The sequence below is a fragment of the Pan paniscus genome, chromosome 13 (genome assembly GCF_029289425.2).
Source record: "Pan paniscus chromosome 13, NHGRI_mPanPan1-v2.0_pri, whole genome shotgun sequence".
Classification (NCBI taxonomy): domain Eukaryota; kingdom Metazoa; phylum Chordata; class Mammalia; order Primates; family Hominidae; genus Pan; species Pan paniscus.
In genome coordinates this window covers 81789347-81809510 of record NC_073262.2, presented here as the reverse complement: position 1 = coordinate 81809510, position 20164 = coordinate 81789347, and the positions used below count along the sequence as shown (strand labels likewise).

At 34.6% G+C, this 20164-nt stretch overlaps 1 protein-coding gene across 3 annotated transcripts in view; it reads left to right on the top strand.

Moving 5' to 3' along the window:
* The window catches only part of SESTD1 (SEC14 and spectrin domain containing 1), a 162290-nt gene that overhangs the window by 102613 nt on the left and 39513 nt on the right, over nt 1–20164 (top strand). For all 3 annotated transcript variants that reach the window (XM_034954591.4, XM_055108824.2, XM_034954592.3), the window contains 4 exons: nt 10849–10962; nt 12855–12952; nt 15761–15816; nt 18413–18624. In XM_034954591.4, the coding sequence (XP_034810482.1) occupies nt 10849–10962; nt 12855–12952; nt 15761–15816; nt 18413–18624 (480 nt within the window). The remainder of the gene's footprint in view (nt 1–10848; nt 10963–12854; nt 12953–15760; nt 15817–18412; nt 18625–20164) is intronic.

Genomic DNA, 20164 nt, shown 5'->3' with positions numbered 1-20164 from the left:
ACTTAAAATATATTAATTGGAAAACTTTCAGATATTAGTTGACTAGTTTGGGAGATTTGTCAGTTGCTCAGATTTATCACTCAGCTGGAAATCATAATCAGTTTGGTGACTTTCTCTATTAAACAATTTCAAGTAAACCACTGGTGAATAACAAACCATAAGAGTCACTGATAATTGATACATGACAACTTAAGGAGAATAAGGATGATAATCCTATAAATTTGCCTCAAGACAATTATTACTAAATGTGTAAATTGTACTCGTTTCATAAAATTGTTATGTAGCATATCAAGATGTCTTTAGTACTCTAAAAATAATGGTAAAAAACATAGTATGCAGTGTGATGAAATCAAATTTGGTTCTTCATTTTTGGAGAATAAAAGACTTTACACATTCAAAGAGTTATCTACCAGTCCAGGACTGCAAACTTTTTCTCATATATAGTTGCTTAAAAAGAAATATGAAAATTACAAAAACAAGCCAGCTAGGTTTTTTAAAAGTATAAAAGTTAAAATTTCAAATATCAGGTCATGAAAATAGCTTTTCTGCTCTATTTTTGATGGCATAATACCTTTTTTTTTTTTTTTTTGAGACGGAGTCTCACTCTGTTGCCAGGCTGGAATGCAGTGGTGTGATCTCGGCTCCCTGCAACCTCCACCTCCCGGGTTCAAGCGATTCTCCTGCCTCAGCCTCCTGAGTAGCTGGGACTGCAGGCATGTGCCACCACGCCCAGCACATTTTTGCGTTTTTAGTAGAGACAGGGTTTCACCATGTTGGCCAGGATGGTCTGGATCTCTTGACCTCGTGATCCGCTCGCCTTGGCCTCCCAACATAATACCATTTTGAATGTGATGTATGTGTAATCTTAAAATTAAACATGAAAGGTAACTTTATAAATGATTTATGATGAATCATTGTATTTTACATAACTGTTTCTAAATTAACTGAAGATCCTTAATGTCATTTGTTAGGTGGGAAAAATACAAATTGGTCTTACATTTTTATCTTGGTATAATATGTTATTTAAGGCCAGGAGCAATGGCCCACACCTGTAATCCCAGCACTTTGGGAGGCTGAGATGGCAGGATTACTTGAGCCCAGGAGTTTGGAACCAGCCTGGGCAACATAATGAGAACCCTCCTCTACAAAAAATTAAAAAAAAAAAAAAAAAAGCTAGGTATGGTGGTGCACACCTGTATTCCTAGTTACTAGGAAGGCTGAGAAGGGAGGATCACTTGAGCTGAAGAGTCAAGGTGCAGTGGCCCTTCAGCCTGGGTGCCAGAGAGAGACCCTGTCTCTAAAAAAAAATAATTGTTTAAGGTGTGTTATTATGAAGTTTGCTTTAATTTAGTATTTTGTAATACTAATAAGTAAATCCTTTTTAAAAAAAATTAAAATGAGCTTATTATATATACTACTTCATTATGTTCTGCAAAAAAAAAGTAGAATGATATGGAGAGTGTATGAGATTTTCATAACTGGGAAATAGTGATTTAGAGAGTCACAATAGGCTAGTCTAAAGAAATGCTGGATACTTTTAGAAAATTTACTCTTTTAAATATTTTCTGAGAAATGAAAATGTTGAGTTTGTGGTTCCATCTTCTTCACAGGCAATGGATTGTTTGATTTTTAAAGAAGGTTTGTCTTTAGGTTAGAATATGATGTTTCTATCAATTGGTCACTTAATTAGAACAGGTGACAATGTCAATAAATATTTAAAAGAAGGTTTTGCAGAAAATAAAGAACCATATAATTTTTAAATTAATATAATCTAATATAATTATATATATTTGTGCCATTTTGTACTTTTAAATATTTGTGCTCTAATTCACGGTGTTATTTCTTACTCATTAATCACTTCACTGAAGATTTTCAAAGCTTTTTTTGTAGCTTTGGAAAATATTTCTTTAGAATTTTCAGCAATTGTGTCATTGTTTCTTCGTTTTCATATTTAGAATCATAGGATGAAAATGAATTATACGTAATACATGTGATCTCAATATGATTTTGAGGGGGAATCTTTTCTAATTTTGTTCTTACTTTTAGTTGATAATTGCTCTCTGAGGATGGACTTTAAAAAAATTTGATTATAGGCTGGGCACAGTGGCTCATGCCTGTAATCCCAGCACTTGGGGAGGCTGAGGCAGGTGGATGACCTGAAGTCAGGAGTTCAAGACCAGCCTGGCCAAAATGGTGAAACCTCATCTTTACTAAAAAAATAGAAAAACTAGTTGGGCGTGATGGTGGGCACCTGTAATCCCAGCTGCTCGGGAGGCTGAGGCAGGAGAATTGCTTGAACCTGGGAGTTGGAGGTTGCAGTGAACTGAGATCGTGCTATTGCACTCCAGTCTGGGTGACAAGAGCAAAACTCTCAAAAAAATTTTTTTTTCATTATGTTTCTTTCTTTGTTTTTTTCTTCTTTGCCAGGTCATAGATCATTTCCAATAAGATAAAACTGATCCTTTGATTTGCATTGCTTTATATTTAAACTTTCATATAGGTTTGCTATCTATGGAAATTAGTGGTCTCTTCAAGGGCTGTAACAGAAAGGAATATAGGAAGCCCTACCAGTATTTTGTGATTTAAAAAGCTGTAATGAAACAATTTATAGAAAATCACCTAGTCTGGGATTCCCAATCTTGTTTTGTTGCATTACCCTGAAATGTGTCAGTTTTCTCTGTTTTCTTCGAGTTTTTGCTTTTCAAACATCTAGAAATCTCTACACAGTTTTCCTTTTTCAGCATTCCAGTTCTACTTCAGGCCTAAATCCCGCCCTGCAAATGGTTTCTTACTTTTGCTTGCACATTTGAATTTGGTCTTCACGAGCAAATTCACAGCAGTGAAATCACACCCTTCTGTGATGTTTGCCATCATTGGAGTGGAGTTGAATTGTCTGTTTATTCAAACTTGGTTTGTCCTCTGGGAAGCAGTTGTCTGTTATTTATATGTTGTATCCTGGTAAGTGGTGTAATTTTCCAAAAGCAGGTGGACAGTTTTTCACCTTTGTAAACAGAGTGTATTTTTGCAGTGCACTGGAAGGAGGGATTCTCTTTCCTCTTACACATGCTGATCCTGACCCACTTTATAAAGGTGATTGTTAGGCGAAAAACGTATGCATAGAATAAGATGTTTCCTACTATTGCACACTCTTAAATGTCTTTTCCCTTCATTCTTTTTCTAAAAGAATGTTTCTAGTAAAATGGAAACATTTATTGCTCTTTAGCCAGCCTACTCTGCCCTTTCTCCTCACCTTCACCCTCTTAAACAAAAATGAGATTATTGCAGTGGAAACTGAGATGTTTCATCACAGTAGGTAGTTCTGTAAGTTGTCAATTGGAAATTATTGTGATTGTGAGTCTGCCGATTGTTCAAACTGTTGCTTTCCCCCCACATACGTTATTTAACTTTGAGATACCTTTGGTGTTGATACAATTCTGTATGTCTACATGGCAGGGCTACTGTTTTAACTTTTAATAGCCACCAGTGAATTTTATAAGAATATGGATTGTATAAAATGTTTTATAATAATGGAGAAAATGAGTTTTCTGTAGCTCTCCATAATTGTGTCCTTCCCTTATTTAAAACTATTTTGCATAGGTAAAAACATAATAGCAGTAATCTTGGTCAATTTTTTTTAAAAAATTATTTTGATTAAAGGATAATATGCTCTTAAATATGTGTTATGTCATAAAAGAAGGTGAATCTGTACTGTTTACATTTAAGTTAATTTTAGGAAAAAGAGCTTTTAAGAGAATTATTCACATGGAAATAAACTTCTGTTATATGTAACTGCTAACTGGAAAATTTCCGTGTGGCTCATTAAACTTGAAACATGTTTATCAATGATTTTGGTGCATTTAGGAACTATAAAAGTAGAAAGGAATACATATGGTAAGGCTAACCAGTTGTGGATAGAAAAGTGACAAGAGCTCTTCATTGGACAAGATAGGTAATATAAGAGAGAGAATGGCCCAAATTAAATGTATCAGATAACAACTCATTAGAATTATGTCCTTTTAGAGCTTAAAGAAACATCATAGATAATTTAATGAAGGTGGCTTCTTCAAAAGATTGGGGAATAAGCTTGGAGTGGTGAATTCCTTTAGATTGTCTTCTACAAATTTAGTGAATTTGTGGCAGAACTAGGGCACAAACCTGGAATGAATGGCTGCTAGTTTTGTATGTTTTCAGTTGTAAAATAATGGTGTTTTTTCCCTAGTAAAAGGGTTTGGAAATCATTTGGGGTATTCTAGTAAAGCCTTTGGCCCTCTATGCTGTTATGACAAAAGCAGCAATGACATTTAGGGTATTTTCAACAAAGGCCTTAGAACAAAGCAGAAAACTTTATTCTACATCTTGTGCATTACACAACTGTCTCTGGAATATTGCAGAGAAATATTGCAAAGAAACAAATGAAAAGATAATTTCTTTGCCAGAAGCATATCTTATTCATCCTCATATTCCCAACACTAAAACACACGTCTTCTAATAAATAAATTTAGCTCCACTAAATAATGATTGTTAAGTGAATCAATAACACATTATTAAAAATTAACTTTAATATAAGGGACATCTGTCTGTAAGTGTTTGGATTTATTTCTGGGTTCTGTGCTGGTATGGTATAAAAATAGTCACATAGACCAATGGAACAGAATAGAGAACCCAGAAATAACTCATCCTGTGATTTATCATCTTACGATTTTAAATATGAAATAAATCATCCTATGATTCTAAATATGAAAACAAAGAAACAATGACACTGTTACTATGGCCTTATAGTATAGTTTGAAATCAGGTAGTGTGATGCCTCCAGATTTGTTCTTTTTGCTTAGTCTTGGTTTGGCTATACGGGCTCTTTTTTGGTTCCATATGAATTTTAGAATTGTGTTTTCTAATTCTGTGAAGAATGATGGTATTTTGGTGGGGATTGTGTTGAATTTGTAGATTGCTTTTGGCAGTATGGGCATTTTCACAATATTGATTCTACTCATCCATGAGCATGGGATGTGTTTCCATTTGTTTGTGTCATCTGTGATTTCTTTCAGCAGTGTTTTGTAGTTTGTCTTGTAGAGGTCTTTTGCCTCCTTGGTTTGGTATATCCCTAAGTATTTTATTTTTTTGCAGCTATTGTAAAAGGGGTAGCAAACAAAAACATAAAGTGGGGAAAGGACACCCTTTTCAACAAATGGTGCTGGGATAATTGGCTAGCCACATGTAGGAGAATGAAACTGGATCATCATCTCTCACCTTGTACAAAAATCAACTCAAGATGGATTAAGGACTTAAATCTAAGACCTGAAACTATAAAAATTATAAAAGATAACATTGGAAAAACCCTTTTAGACATTGGCTTAGGCAAAGATTTCATGACCAAGAATCCAAAAGCAAATGCAATAAAAACAAAGATAAATAGCTGGGACCTAATGAAATTAAAGAGCTTTTGTACGGCAAAACAGTCAGCAGAGTAAACAGACAACCTACAGAGGGGGAGAAAATCTTCACAATCTATACATATGATAAAGGACAATACCCAGAATCTACAATGAACTCAAATCAGCAAGAAAAAAAGCAAACAATCCCATCAAAAAGTAGGCTAAGGACATGAATAGACAATTCTCAAAAGAAGATATACAAATGGCCAACAAACATATGAAAAAATGCTCAACATCACTAATGATTAGGGAAATGCAAATCAATACCACAATGTGATACCACCTTACTCCTGCAAGAATGGCCATAATCAAAAAACAGATGTTGGCGTGAATGCCGTGATCAGGGAACACTTCTGTACTGCTGGTGGGAATGTAAACTAGTACAGCCACTATGGAAAACAGTGTGGAGATACCTCAAAGAACTAAAAGTAGAACTACCATTTGATCCAGCAGTCCCACTACTGGGTATCTACCCAGAAGAAAAGAAGTCATTATATGAAAAAGATACTTACACATGCGTGTTTATAGCAGCACAATTCACAATTGCAAAATCATAGAGCCAACCCAAGTCCCCATCAATCAATGAGTGGATAAAGAAACTGTGATATATATATGTGATATATATATGTGTATATATACACACACATATACATATATACACATATATATACGTGTATACGTATATACACGTATATATATATATACACGTATGATGGAATACTACTCAGCCATAAAAAGGAATGAATTAATGGCATTCACAGCGACCTACATGAAATTGGAGACTATTATTCTAAGTGAAGTAACTCAGGAATGGAAAACCAAACATCGTGTGTTCTCACTGATATGTGGGAGCTAAGCTATGAGGACACAAAAGCATAAGAATGATAAAATAGACTTTGGAGACTTGGGGGAAAGGGTGAGAGGGAAGCAAGGCATAAAAGACTACAAATATGCTGCAGTGTATACTGCTCGGGTGATGGGTGCACCAAAATCTCACAAATCACCACTAAAGAAATTACTCATGTAACTAAACACTGACTGTACCCCAGTAACCTATGGAAAATTAAAAATAAATAAGGGACATGATAGTGGGATTTCTCAAAAGAGAGATTTTTGTCAGTATTTAAATAGAATATTACGTTAAATAAGATGCAATTGAAGAGCAAAAAGACCATCCTTACGTTTTGTTTTTTTTTTGAGACAGAATCTCACTCTGTTGCCTAGACTTGAGTGCAGTGGCACGATCATAGCTCACTGCAGTCTCGAAATCCTGGGCTCAAGCAGTCCTCTTACCTTGGCTGCCCAAATCGTTGGGATTACAAACATGAGCCACCATGCCTGGCCTGCATTTTCAGGAGAGAGTGCTCTGGGATTTTATCTTTTCAGATGTGAATTCGTGCTCAATTTAGCAAGTAATTTATTTACTCATAGAATAAATGTATATTGCTTGGTTTCATTCTTAGTATATATAGTTATATATCTTATTAATATATTGCTTGACATTTTTGGAGAAAGGAAAAGTTCTTTTCTGGGATCTGATTGTGTTTAATTTCCCTAGTGTGAAAGCCTTTCTGTGGATCCCAAAAAAAGAGTTGTGGGCCAGATGCGATGGCTCACACCTGTAATCCTAGCACTTTAGGAGGCCAGAGCAGGTGGATCACTTGAGGTCAGGAATGTGAGACCAGCCTGGCCAACATGGTAAAACCTCGTCTCTACTAAAAAACAAAAAAAAAATGAGCCGAGCATGGTGGCACGCCCCTGTAGTCCAGCTACTTGGGAGGCTGAGACAGGAGAATCCTTTGAACCTGGGAGGCAGAGACTACAGTGAGCTAGAAATCAGTAATACGGATTGCTGATATGATTGATTATTGATTTCTAGCTTAATTTTGTGGTTATATATTCCTTTGAAATTTGCTGAGGCTTTCTTATGCACTAATATACAGTCAAGTTTTAAAATATTTCATACTTGCTTGAAAAGAACATGTAATTCTCTTATTATTGGTTGTGAGATTCTGTATATGTCTATTAAATGCAGCTTTTTAATCTTAACTTCTCTCTCGTATACATTTTTTTTAAGAGACCAAATTGTTTGTCCTATAGAGTTTCCAGTAGTCTGCATATTTCTGAAAGTATCCCTGTGGTATAATTTACATGTGTTTTTATAAATTGATAGTTGGATTTAGACAGTGATTAGTTTTAGAGTTGATTTCATTTTTCTAAGGCTCTTCACAGGTGGTGATGTGTTCCTTGATCATGAGATTTGTAATAGTTGTCTTTTTTGTGACGTTAGCAGCCATTAATGTTCAGTGTCTAGATCTCTTACTTCATTAAAAATTATAAAATGATAATCTAGTTCTATTATTCCTTCTTCATTTACTAGCTGGAATCATTTTATAATGAGAAACTTATTATTTGTCTATCCAGTAATACAGTTTGTATATGAAAAGTGAAATAAATGCTTGTTTCTCTTTATTGCTGTTCTGTCTCCCTCTCTCCCTCCCTCCCTCTCTCTCTTCCTTCCTTCCTTCCCTTTCTTCCTTCCTTTCTTCTTTCCCTTCCCTTCCTTTCCTTCCGTTCTTTTCTTCGTGGGGTTCTCTGACCCCCAGGCTGGAGTGCAGTGGTGCAATAATAGCTCCCTGCAGCCTAACTCCTGGAAACAAGTGGTCCTTCTGCTTCAGCTTCCCAAGTAGCTGGGACTACAAGTACACACCTTTTTTTTTTTTTTTTTTTTGTAGAGATTGGGTTTTCTTACATTGTCCAGGCTGGTCTTAAACTCCTGGTTTCAAGCAATCCTCTTGCCTCGGTCTCCCAAAGTGCCGAGATTATAGGCATGAGCCACCGTGCCCAGTCTCGTTTTCATTATAATAAGTGTGTTCTGTAGCTTAGTCCAATGGTGATTATTTCTTTTGTGTCAGTATGCACTCATTGATTTAAGCGTATTTAATGTTTCGATTCATGGCATTTATTATTCTTATTGATGTGTAACTTGTCACATCTTTGGTCAGTGGAAGCCTTTTCATGTCCTTTCGTCACAACCATAGTAGTCTTTGATAGCTTTTTTGGTGTCTGAGTAAGATGTTCCAAGCTCACTCATCATGGTGTGATTCCTTTTATTTTCTTTTAAAATTATTATTTTTTTGACTAATGCTATTTTAACAAAACCTGATTCTTTTTTATGAGAAATGGTACTCAGAGATCACAGTCTGGATGCTAGGAACATACATTTCTACAAAATTGGTCATTATTTCTAAACCTTCCATTGGACACAACTAGAAAATACACATACATATAAGTGTGTGTGAGAGAGCAAGAGTGTGTGTGTGTGTTCATTTAAAATGAAATATATTGTGGAGTTTAAACTGATACTTCCAATTTAAAACGAGCACCGTAAGGATGCTTTTTCTCTCCCACATCTTCCTTCCTCCCTTGCCAAAAATCCCATTTTCTTAAGGTTGTTGGGGATGGCAGAATTATAATATCCCATCTCACTCATTGGCTTTGTTCCTCATCAAGTGATTGCAGAATGGCAATACTAAAACTATCACTAACAGCATGATTACTGAAAACATAAAGAATCTAATGATTCACTTCATTGGTTGTAGGTATTGTTTTCTTATGTCAGTTTTGATAAGTTACACTTTTTAATAGGAATATGTCTATTCTTCTGAGTTTATAGGTATTGGCACAAAATTGTCTTGTGTCCTTAATGTCTTTTAAACCATTGCTGTCAACGAAATGGTATTCTCCTTTATGTTGTTACCATTATTTATTTGTACTTTGTTTTTCTTGCTTCCTCCTATCAGAAGTTTGTTGATTTCATTAGTCTTTTCAAGAAATAAGTTTCGGCTTTTTTGATCCCCTGTAATATCTTAATTTATATTTACTTCTGATTTTTCACCTCCTTTCTTCTATTTTCTTTGGACTTATTCTGTCTTTTTCCTCTCCTGACTTCTTAGATGGGTCACTTAGCTCATTATTCACTAGGCTTTGTTTCCTCATATAAATATTTAAGACTTAATTTCCATTTAATGTGTTGTTATCAATAGCAATTTGTTGTACACTCAAATTTGATAGAGTTCATAGTTCTATGAATTTTTCATGCAATGTTTTTGGTGTCTTCCTGAGGATGAAATTTTCCCTCTTCCGGCAAAGCAGTCTTGGTAATTTCTCCTTATTTATTGTTGATATTATAACTTCATATACAGTATGGATGTACCTTGTTTTACATTTTGTGTCTGTTTCTAAATTTTTCATTTGTCTCCTTCTGAGTTCTTCCACAAGTCCTCCTTAAGTTGTTTTTTAAATTTTTTTAAAGTCAGTTTTATGAGGTATAATTTATGTGAAGTAAAATTCATACTTTAGCATATAGTTTTATGAGATTCGACAAGCACATATAGTCACATAATTTTTGCCATAATCAAGATACAGAAGAGTTCCAAAAATTTCGCACATGCTCTCTGTGGTAGCCCCTTTCACCTTTCTCTCTGTGGTGCTTGCCTTCTCTTCAACTTCAAACTAGTTACAGGTTTCCCTGTAACCTCAGCTTTCTTAGGAGTTCCAGAAAAAGTTATAATTTTGCAGATTGTCTGGCTTTTGTTATTGTGAGAGTGGCAATGATGCTCTTTCCAGCCAGACACATTATTTTTCTTATCAAGTCATTTTTAATAAATTCACATTTCCATATGTCATTTAGTATTAACACTACTATTTGAATATCTTTCTTCCATAGATGTATTTTGTTTTTTATGCATGTGTATCTTCACTGAAGTTTTATTTAGTTCTGCAGTGGTCTCTTAGGTACTTATTTAATTTGTATTTGAAATCTTTTTAAGTTTAGAGTTAAAAGATTAGCATTTTAATATGTACATTTCAAGTTTATAAATACTCTGATCTTCTAATTTTTACTAAAAATTAAATATTGGCATACGTTATTGTGGGTTATACTCTACAACCGGAGGACTTGTTTTGTTTATATGTAATCAAAGGAACATTAGAAAAACTTTAAAATGGATAACTTTTTGATTGCCAGATTTACTCTTCATAGGGCTTATCATTTTAGTGTCCTTAGCTAATTTTAAGATGATGTGAAAATTTTTTATTACTTCATTGTATTAAGGAATTGATTATTGATTTTTATTACAAAGAAACAAGATAAAATATTTTTGAAAATATTTCATCTGAACTGCTGGTACCTGTTGTTTTTTAAAATGTGGTATTAGAAAAAGTTTTTGATGAATTTTTTATCAGGTATCTATAACTTATTGAATTGGTTTTAAATATTGTATTAAGTAAATGATAATGTGTCATCATGTTGGAAACAATATTGCATATTTTAACCTAATTTTACCTCCTGGTTACTTTCATGGATTTTAATAGTGGGTTACTAAATGTTTCTTTTCTTTTAACCTTTTTATAGGTTATTTTAGTGTCCGCCAACAAATTGACTCGTTATATAGAACCATGCCAATTAACAGAAGATTTTGGTGGGAGTCTCACCTATGATCACATGGACTGGTTAAATAAGAGGCTGGTTGGTATATTACAATGAGATAAAATGTTATTGCATAGAAATAAGATATATTTTGATAACTTTATCATTTTAGTCTATTAAAATATAGATTATTTTTCTTTTTACAAAAATGGAGAAATACGTGCATACCACATTATAGCATAATAGACAAATACTGTGAAGTCAGACTTACTTGATTAGAATCCTGATTCTAGTTGCTAGGCCTTCAACAATGCGTTTAATCTTGCCTTGGCCTGATTCCCACATCTGTAATATGGTGATAGTAATAGTACCTACCTTTGTGTGATTATGGGTAAAATGAAATGAATATACATATAAAGCATTTAGAACAGCACCAGACATGATATAGTGGCACTGTATAAGTTTTAGCTATTACTGTTCTGTCATTAGTAGCATCAGTAAAGGTTGTAAAATTTTTAATTAGAATAACAGTAGCATAATTTTTTTTTCTTTTTTTTTCTTTTTTTTGAGACAGTCTTGCTCTGTTGCCCAGGCTGGAGTGCTGTGGCGCAATCTCAGCTCACTGCAACCTCCGCCTCCGGGATTCAAGCAATTCTCCTGCCTCAGCCTCGTGAGTAGCTGGGATTACAGGCACGCGCCACCACGCCCAGCTAATTTTTGTATTTTTAGCAGAGACGGGGTTTCACCATGTTGGTCAGGCTGATCTCAAACTCTTGACCTCGTGATCCACCTGCCTCGGCCTTCCAAAGTGCTGGGATTACAGGCGTGAGCCACTGCTCCCAGCCAACAGAAGCATAATTTCTTGAGGTGATCTAGTTGCTATACCATTTTCAGAGGATATTTAAACATTAATTTGAATTATCAACTTGAAGAGCAGTTTGACAGATTAAGCATTTTCATTTGTGAAAATGTATCGTCTTTGGCATTCTAGACTTCTGAAATCTGCAACTATGTGTAATTTGATTTTTTTTTATTGAACTACTGAAAACAAACGTCAGATTAACTCATTTTAGATTAAATAATAATTTTATTGGAGAATGGTGAACTTTTGGTTATCTCTGAATGGATAACTAATTCTGTTTCCACCCAGTTTATTTATTTAGAGACAGGGTCTCGCCCCAGGCTGAAATGCAGTGGCATGATCACCACACACTGCAACCTTTAACTTCTGGGCTCAAGCAGTCCTTCCACCTCAGCCTCTCAAGTCGTTGGGACTGCAAGTGCATGCCACCATGCCTGACGAAGGTTTTATTTTTTGTAGAGATGGAGTCTCCATGTTGCCCAGGCCAGTCATGAACTCCTGGGCTCAAGCAACCCCTCTGCCTCGGCTTCCCAAAATGCTGGGATTACAGGCATGAGCTACTGCACCCAGCCTATTTCCACCATATTTAAAAAGTGGTGTTAGTCAAGTGATTGTCTACTTCATTACTTACGTTTAAACAGACTTGCCCAAATTCCTTTTCAGAAATATTTGAAGAAATCATTAAAATTATAACTAATTTTAAATGCTACATGCATGTATATAACAACTATTATGTGAAACCAACATGTGTTGGTGATAGAATAACATAAAGAAGTGTTCTGTAACTGTTATTAGAGACTTAGCGTGTTCTAAATTACATGTATGTAGTTAGAACTGTTATCAATGCAAATGTTTCTCAAATAAACACGTATCTGAATGGAGAATGAAGATAATTTATTGATGTATTTAAATTTTAAAAATTATTTATCCATGAAACTATTCATTGCTTTAGGAAACAGTTTTGTCTTGTCTTGGGTACATTGTTGTGCTCTGGTGGTAGAATTGCACGAACTGCTGGGGAAGGAAAACATATCCTAGCTGGCCAATTCTATTGCTCTTAACTGACAATCCTTATTACATATTAATTTTTAAGACTGTTCTTAGTATGTTAATAAAACTCATATTGTAGGTTTTTGAGAAGTTTACAAAGGAATCTACATCATTATTAGATGAACTTGCTTTGATTAACAATGGAAGTGATAAAGGAAATCAGCAAGAGAAAGAAAGGTAGGTGGCTAGTGGCATGCAATTATATCCTTGCAAAACTATAATTATTCTGATAAAAGATATCTCTATTGTTAATGCAAGCTAAAAGAACTACAGTAAACAAAGTCTTCATTCAATCAAAATTGACTTACAATATTCGTGAGAATTTGAATTTGCTTTACATGTAAAATGTATTGGTTTGAATCAGTTTCTTCACAAAAGCCTTTTTTTTTTTTTGAGACGGAGTCTTGCTCTGTCACCCAGGCTGGAGTGCAGTGGCGCAATCTCGGCTTACTGCAAGCTCCGCCTCCTGGGTTCCTGCCATTCTCCTGCCTCAGCATCTCCAGTAGCTGGGACTACAGGCGCCCGCCACCTCGCCTGGCTAATTTTTTGTATTTTTAGTAAAGACGGGGTTTCACCATGTTAGCCAGAATGGTCTCGATCTCCTGACCTCGTGATCTGCCCGTCTCGGCCTCCCAAAGTGCTGGGATTACAGGCGTGAGCCACCGCACCCGGCCCATTTTTAAATTAATAGTAATGTATTTACTTTTTTCTGACACTATGTAAAATGTTTCAAGAACGTGTTTTCAAAAGAAACACTTTTCTACCTTTTTAGAGTTATCTTCTTTCCTGGTTAAGAATATGAAAAAAGTTGCAGTTTGAAATACAATTATTATAACCTTATTTGAATACATTAGCACTTAAATGTCTAGCTTATAGAACTTTTTCTGCTCTTGTAAAATATGTGATATTCATGAATTCAAATTGGGGAATTTAGTGTTTTATGATATGCAATGAAGTAATAGTTGAGTGGTATTATCTGAATGTAACTACCTAGATTTATCATGTTAACAGATTTCCCTTGAACTTTACAACCTTGTCAGCTTTCACTTTTCTGTTGGTAGACCAAGTCCTCCTCCTCAGATAAAAAGCACTTTAGCAAGCAAATGAACTATTCAGGCCACTTGATTTACTGGTCACTAAAACAGTAATTTTTCATTAGGAAATGTGAAAGAATCCTGGTGTTCCCTGTCATCCGATCTGTCTCCTTTGAATCTGACCTTGAAGATACAGTGGAACCTTAATAAAATGCTTGTTGTTATTCCTTGAATCCAAATATAGTCACATATCAGGTTTTCAAGTGTAAGATCATAGTTTTAACACAAAATCTTGATTAAAACAAAGTCAAACTGTGAAAACAAATGGTTTGAATGTAAATCTGATTAAAGTCACCACAAGCAGTTAGGAATGTTTCCATCCTACAGATGCCATATAAAAATGTAAAATTATGAAATTTTGTATATGTATATAAATATGTGATTGTGTGTCTGTAGATATCACACACATATATGCTGTGGTTTAGGAAGTGAAAATATCATGAGTTACTTGATGAAAATTAGCTGGACTTCTTTGTTTTCTGAATAGTCCATCCGAGTAAGTTTGATGTTTCTTAGTTATATTCCTTGGGAAAGACATCCCATGTTGGTGACTATAGAAAATGAGTCCATGATCAAAGAGTTTGATGCTGTTGACTGTATTTCCCTCTTTGAGAATGACTGTGAATATTGCAGATTAAAGGTTCTGAAGAAGCAGTGCAGCAAAGAAACCTATTTAATTGCTTCCTTAAAACATATCTTGTTCAGGCTGGGCGCGGTGGCTCATGTCTGTAATCCCAGCACTTTAGGAGGACAAGGTGGGTGGATCACAAGGTCAGGAGATCAAGACCATCCTGGCCAACATGGTGAAACCCCATCTCTACTAAAAATACAAACATTAGCCAGGCGTGGTGGCACGCGCCTGTAGTCCCAGCTACTCAGGGGGCTGAGGCAGGAGAATCCCTTGAGCCTGGGAGGCGGAGGTTGTAGTGAGTCGAGATCACGCCACTGCACTCTAGCCTGGGTGACAGAGCGAGACTCCGTCTCAAAAACAAACAAACAAACATATCTTGTTCAGTGTTTTGGGAAACACTTTGGGAAGTCCTGGTTTCCATGACTACATGAAATATCAAAATCTTATATTTGCCAGTTCCTCCTCAAGGAACTGACGTGTTATTGCTTAGTTTCCTTTAAACCCCAGATCCCAGATAATAGAGTCCCTCCTCTTGCAAATTTTTATCAACTTTTTTTTTTCAACTTTCTTTATGTCAATCCTCAGGAAGCATCTGAGGGCCTAGATCCATTGACAAAAAGTGAAAAATTTAGCACGAGACCAGTCAGTTACAGCAGCAAGGTCCTTGTCCCCTTTCTTTCCTTCATCTTTTCTTTCCTGTATGTGTTTAGGAAAATAAAGGCAGATGTCCAGCTGCACAAGAAGTATGATTAGGGAAGAGAGTACAACTGCTAGGACACACACACACACACACACACACACACACACACACACCCCTGGAATATAAGACAGAATATTCACAGCTATCAAAGATTGCTGTAGGTAAATAAAGTTTTGTCTGGAGGATGGCTGCATGCATTTTTTAATGTTACATTTCTGGGTTACTATATGACAAACTTCATTTTGAAACAAATACTCATTGGATAAATACTAAATGGACTTCTTTGATATATTTGAAATAATATTACGACTAAAAACAGTAAACTATATTTTTCCAAGTAGTTATTTTATGATTTATTACGTTGGTATTTCTCTGGCTACTAGTATTTACTTTTCCTAATGGGCTTCCTTATGCTTGAGAGAAGTTAGCATGGTAGGATGGTATGCTTCAGATTTTCATACTTTTGTGCCCCTGTTCTGTTTTTTTATATGTAAAGGAATTTTTAAAGTTACATTGATAGAAATATGCCTTTTGAAAATTACTCCTTTGGTGTTTTCCAGGTCTGTGGATTTAAACTTTCTTCCATCGGTTGATCCTGAAACAGTTCTTCAGACAGGTAAGATTTAAAAAATATTTGTGATAATAATCCAATAAACCAATTGGATTGATTCGTTCATTAAATAAACATGAATTCAGCATGAATGTGGTACATGTGGAAGGAACTCAAGGGGAAATTTTTGAGGACCAGGGACTGGTTTTGTGGAAGACAGTTTTTCTGTGGACTGGGTGAGGGATGGTTTCAGGATAAAACTGTTCCACCTCAGATCATCAGGCATTAGGTTCTTATAAGGAGCACGCAACCTGGATCCCTCGCGTGCATAGTTCACAATAGAGTTTGTGCTCCTATGAGAATCTGATGCCGCCACTGATCTGACAGGTGGCAGAACTCAGGTAGTAATGCTTGCTGGCCTGCCGCTCACCTCCTGCTGTGTGGCCCAGGGTGGGGGTGGGGGAAACCCCAGCTTTATAATATTTTTAAAAATTAATAATAATCTCTCTCTTAATTTGGATTTAATTTATTATCTATAAAATGAAGATGAAAATTTTTATTTCACTGGGTTGCTGTGAGAATTATTGAACACTCCTTATGTGCCAGACATTGTGTTTATGTGTTTTTATTTTTCATTCTCCTAACAAGCCTTTGAGATAATTAGTATTATTTTATCTATTTTGTACTGGAGGAAGCCAAGGCTTAGCAATAGAAAATGACTTGCCGAAGATCAAGTAACTATTAAGCTCTCTCTCCATAGCTAAATCCAAAGCCAAAGCTCTACTGTTTTATAATCATCGATGTAAAAATACTTATCACCTTGCAAAGCTTTGCACATAGTGCAAGCACATAGTGCTGCCTGATATGTATATTCCAACCCAAATATCTCTGGTAGCAGTTTCACAAACTCGAGAATCAAATTGTAATTTTTTCCAATTGAAATACCTCAATTTTATTTCTGATCTTTTTTTTAATAATAGCTCATAATTCTAATCCTACTGTGTGCCACATACTGTCTGAGCACTTTACATATGTTAACTCATTTCAGTCCTGTGAAATAGATACTACTGTCATTCCAATTTTAAGATGGGAAAGCTGAAGCATAAAAACGTTAAGTAACTTATATAGGTTACACAGCTAGTAAATGCTGGAGCTGGGACTTGGACCTAGGCAGTTTGATTTCAAAGCATGCTCTTTGAAATCATTATGCTATGCTGCTTCTCTAATGAAAATGATATCGACAAGGAAAATAAGGGTGACAATTGTCAAAGTAGAAAAAAATGTATTCTGATATTCATAGCTTTTATGAATATATATAAAAAGACTTTGCACAAACCTTTAGAACAATTATTTTTCCAATTATAAAATGTAATAAATAATAAAGAAGTAAATTCTGAATATATTTGTTGTATTGATTCAGGTGTCCTAAGTTCTTCCAGTATGATATACAGCTTATTTTGTTAGAGAACAAAGAAATACTTGTAATCTCTGAATTATTATATATTTAGCAGGTACAATAGACTGTCAGTAAAAATACTCCTCTAGATTTAAAACTTAATTCCATATATATGTTTAGCAGCTTGAAAGCTTATTTTAATTCATTGAATTAAGAAGCTTTTACAATTTCTATTGTAAATTTAATTTTATATGCTACTAGGTCCTATTTTATATGCTATTAACTTTTAAAGTAAGTATTGAAAGAGAGTATAAAACGAAGAGGTTTAGAACAATCGTGGGTACTTTTAGAAATTAGAAATACCTCCAAACCATAATAAAAGTTCATTTGCTATATATTGAAAGCCATTTAAATTTAAGATATTATTCTAAATAAGGAAGAGAATTTAAATATGTGTATTGTTTTGATGCCTGAATATTAGTCACAAAACAATTTTTACCTTATTTACTTTTAAAATTATTTAATATCTACAGCTTTAGTTGTTGCACATTCTACAATTGTAGTTTCTCATGTATGAGTGGATTTTCTACATGAGTTTGCTGTAATTGAGTCACATTCATTGCAGTTCTAACACTAGTATGGCCCGTTATTATTCACAGTTAATGTATTGTGAAGATTCTTATAAATAGAGATTATATAAATATTATTTTGTACTTGTAATAAAAACTTTTCTCCCTTTAATCATTCATTTGTTATACTGTCACCTTTTTTTTAAATGCTGTGATTGAGAATATGGATTAATACTGAAATCCTACAACATATTACTTGGATTAGTACCATCAGACAGAAATCCCACAGTATAATTTTGCTCTACAGGGAAATAGGATTGTTTGGCACAGTATCCTGAGTAATGAATTCACCAATAACAAAAATGTGATTGATAGAAAAAAATATATAAACCATATATATGCCATATTTAATATGTAGTATAGTATTTCTATGGTGCGTATATTTATGATATATGATATAGCATTTTAATATACTATCTAGTTTACATAATATATATGTACACACACATACATATACATATTAATATGTACAGTTTTCCTACTTATTGTGATACATAAATTTTTAAATTCCATTTATAACCTGGTAGATATGTAGGTAGATAGGTTTTAAAAATAAGGGACTAGAATTGGGAATATTGAGAAGTGAGAATTACATTTCTTTACAGATATTAATTTCAAGTATCTTTTATTTGTAAAGGGCATGAATTGTTATCCGAATTACAGCAGCGTCGATTTAATGGCTCAGACGGAGGGGTTTCATGGTCTCCTATGGATGATGAACTTCTTGCACAGCCACAGGTTATGAAATTATTAGATTCACTCCGAGAGCAATATACCCGCTACCAGGAAGTTTGTAGGCAACGTAGCAAGCGCACACAGTTAGAAGAGATTCAACAGAAGGTAATGCAGGTAGGTGTCTGATTTGAATATATTTAACTCTTTTTAATTCCTTATAATTTCTACTATGTGACTGACTATTAAGTCTTATATACACTATATAGAAAACCTTAGAACACATCAAACTGGATTCTAAAACTTTTAAATTATGTATTGTTTTACAAATAGTATTTGAATTAAAAGTTATGTTATTTTCACAGTGATGACATTGAGCATTCAGCTTAGTGTAACAATGAACTTCAAAAATAACTGGTTCTTGGAAATGTCATCAGTGGTCTCAGTGTATTCTTGCAATAAATAACATTTCATTATTGATACTTGATTTATTCTTAATTTCTAATAACTTAGTTTTTTGGTTAATTTAGGTATTACAAAGAGTATTTCTATCCTAACAAAATAACACATGTAATGCAAATGATTCCAATATCAAATTTTTTATAATACTGATAGAAAATATTAAATGTATTTAGTTATTAGGAATTTTAATTTCTTTTAAACTTTATTTTTATAAGAAAAGTAGGCTAAAATACTAAAAATACTAAAGGGAGACATTTCTGTTATTTAGATTACACTCTGGATTTTTATGTTGAATAATTAAGAAAATAAATCTTCGAATATTTTATTTAAAAATGCAAACTGGAAACGTCCTAATTTTTAAATCTAGGTTCATTTACTCATTAGATAAACATTTATTAAGTGATTCCTCTGTGGAAGGCATTGTGCTAGGTTTTTTACAGGATATAAAGGTAGACTTGGTTTTTACGATCAATAAGTTTAGGGAGAGAAAGTGTTAAGGGTCACAAGGACATGACTGAGAGGTTATGGGCAATTATAGGATGGATTATTTCTCTAGCTTCAGGTAATCTGGGAAGACTTAGTGGGGGAAGTAGCATTTGAGATTGTCCTCCCAGAATGTATCTGATTTCACCAGGCAGTGATAGGTTTTGAAAGAACTGGCATTTTGTGGAGGATGAAGAGTAGCATGGTAAATCATAGCAGCGTAGAATCCCAAGTTCTGTTGAGGAAAAAGGAAGCAGTAGGCACAGTGGGAAGTGGATGGCCTTTTTGAGTCATAGAGCATGATCCCAATCCCAGTTTCTTCACTTAGCTGTGTGACCATTCACGATACTTCACCCCTGAGCCTCGCTTGAACTGTCTTCTTTCTTTCCTCTTTTCCTCTCTTTCTTTCCCTCTCTGCCTTCTTTGCTTAATTGAAACAGGAATAATAATACCCCTTTTGAAAGGCTAGTGTTTGGAAAGAACCCAGCTCTCAATCAGTGGTAGTTATTATATGTATTTCTTTTGAACTAGACTCTACTCTAGAGGTCTAGTGTAGTTGCTGGCAAACTTCTGTAAAATTGCAGACATTTAGACTTTGTGGACCATACGGTCTTTCTTGCAGCTGTGGCTGCTTAACTCTGCCATTATAGTACAAGAGCAGATATAGACATTGTATAAACCAATATGTGTGGCCATTCTCCAATAAACTTTTATTTATTATACAAAAACAGGTGGTGGGCCAGAATTGGCCTGCACAATTGATCTAGTTCGT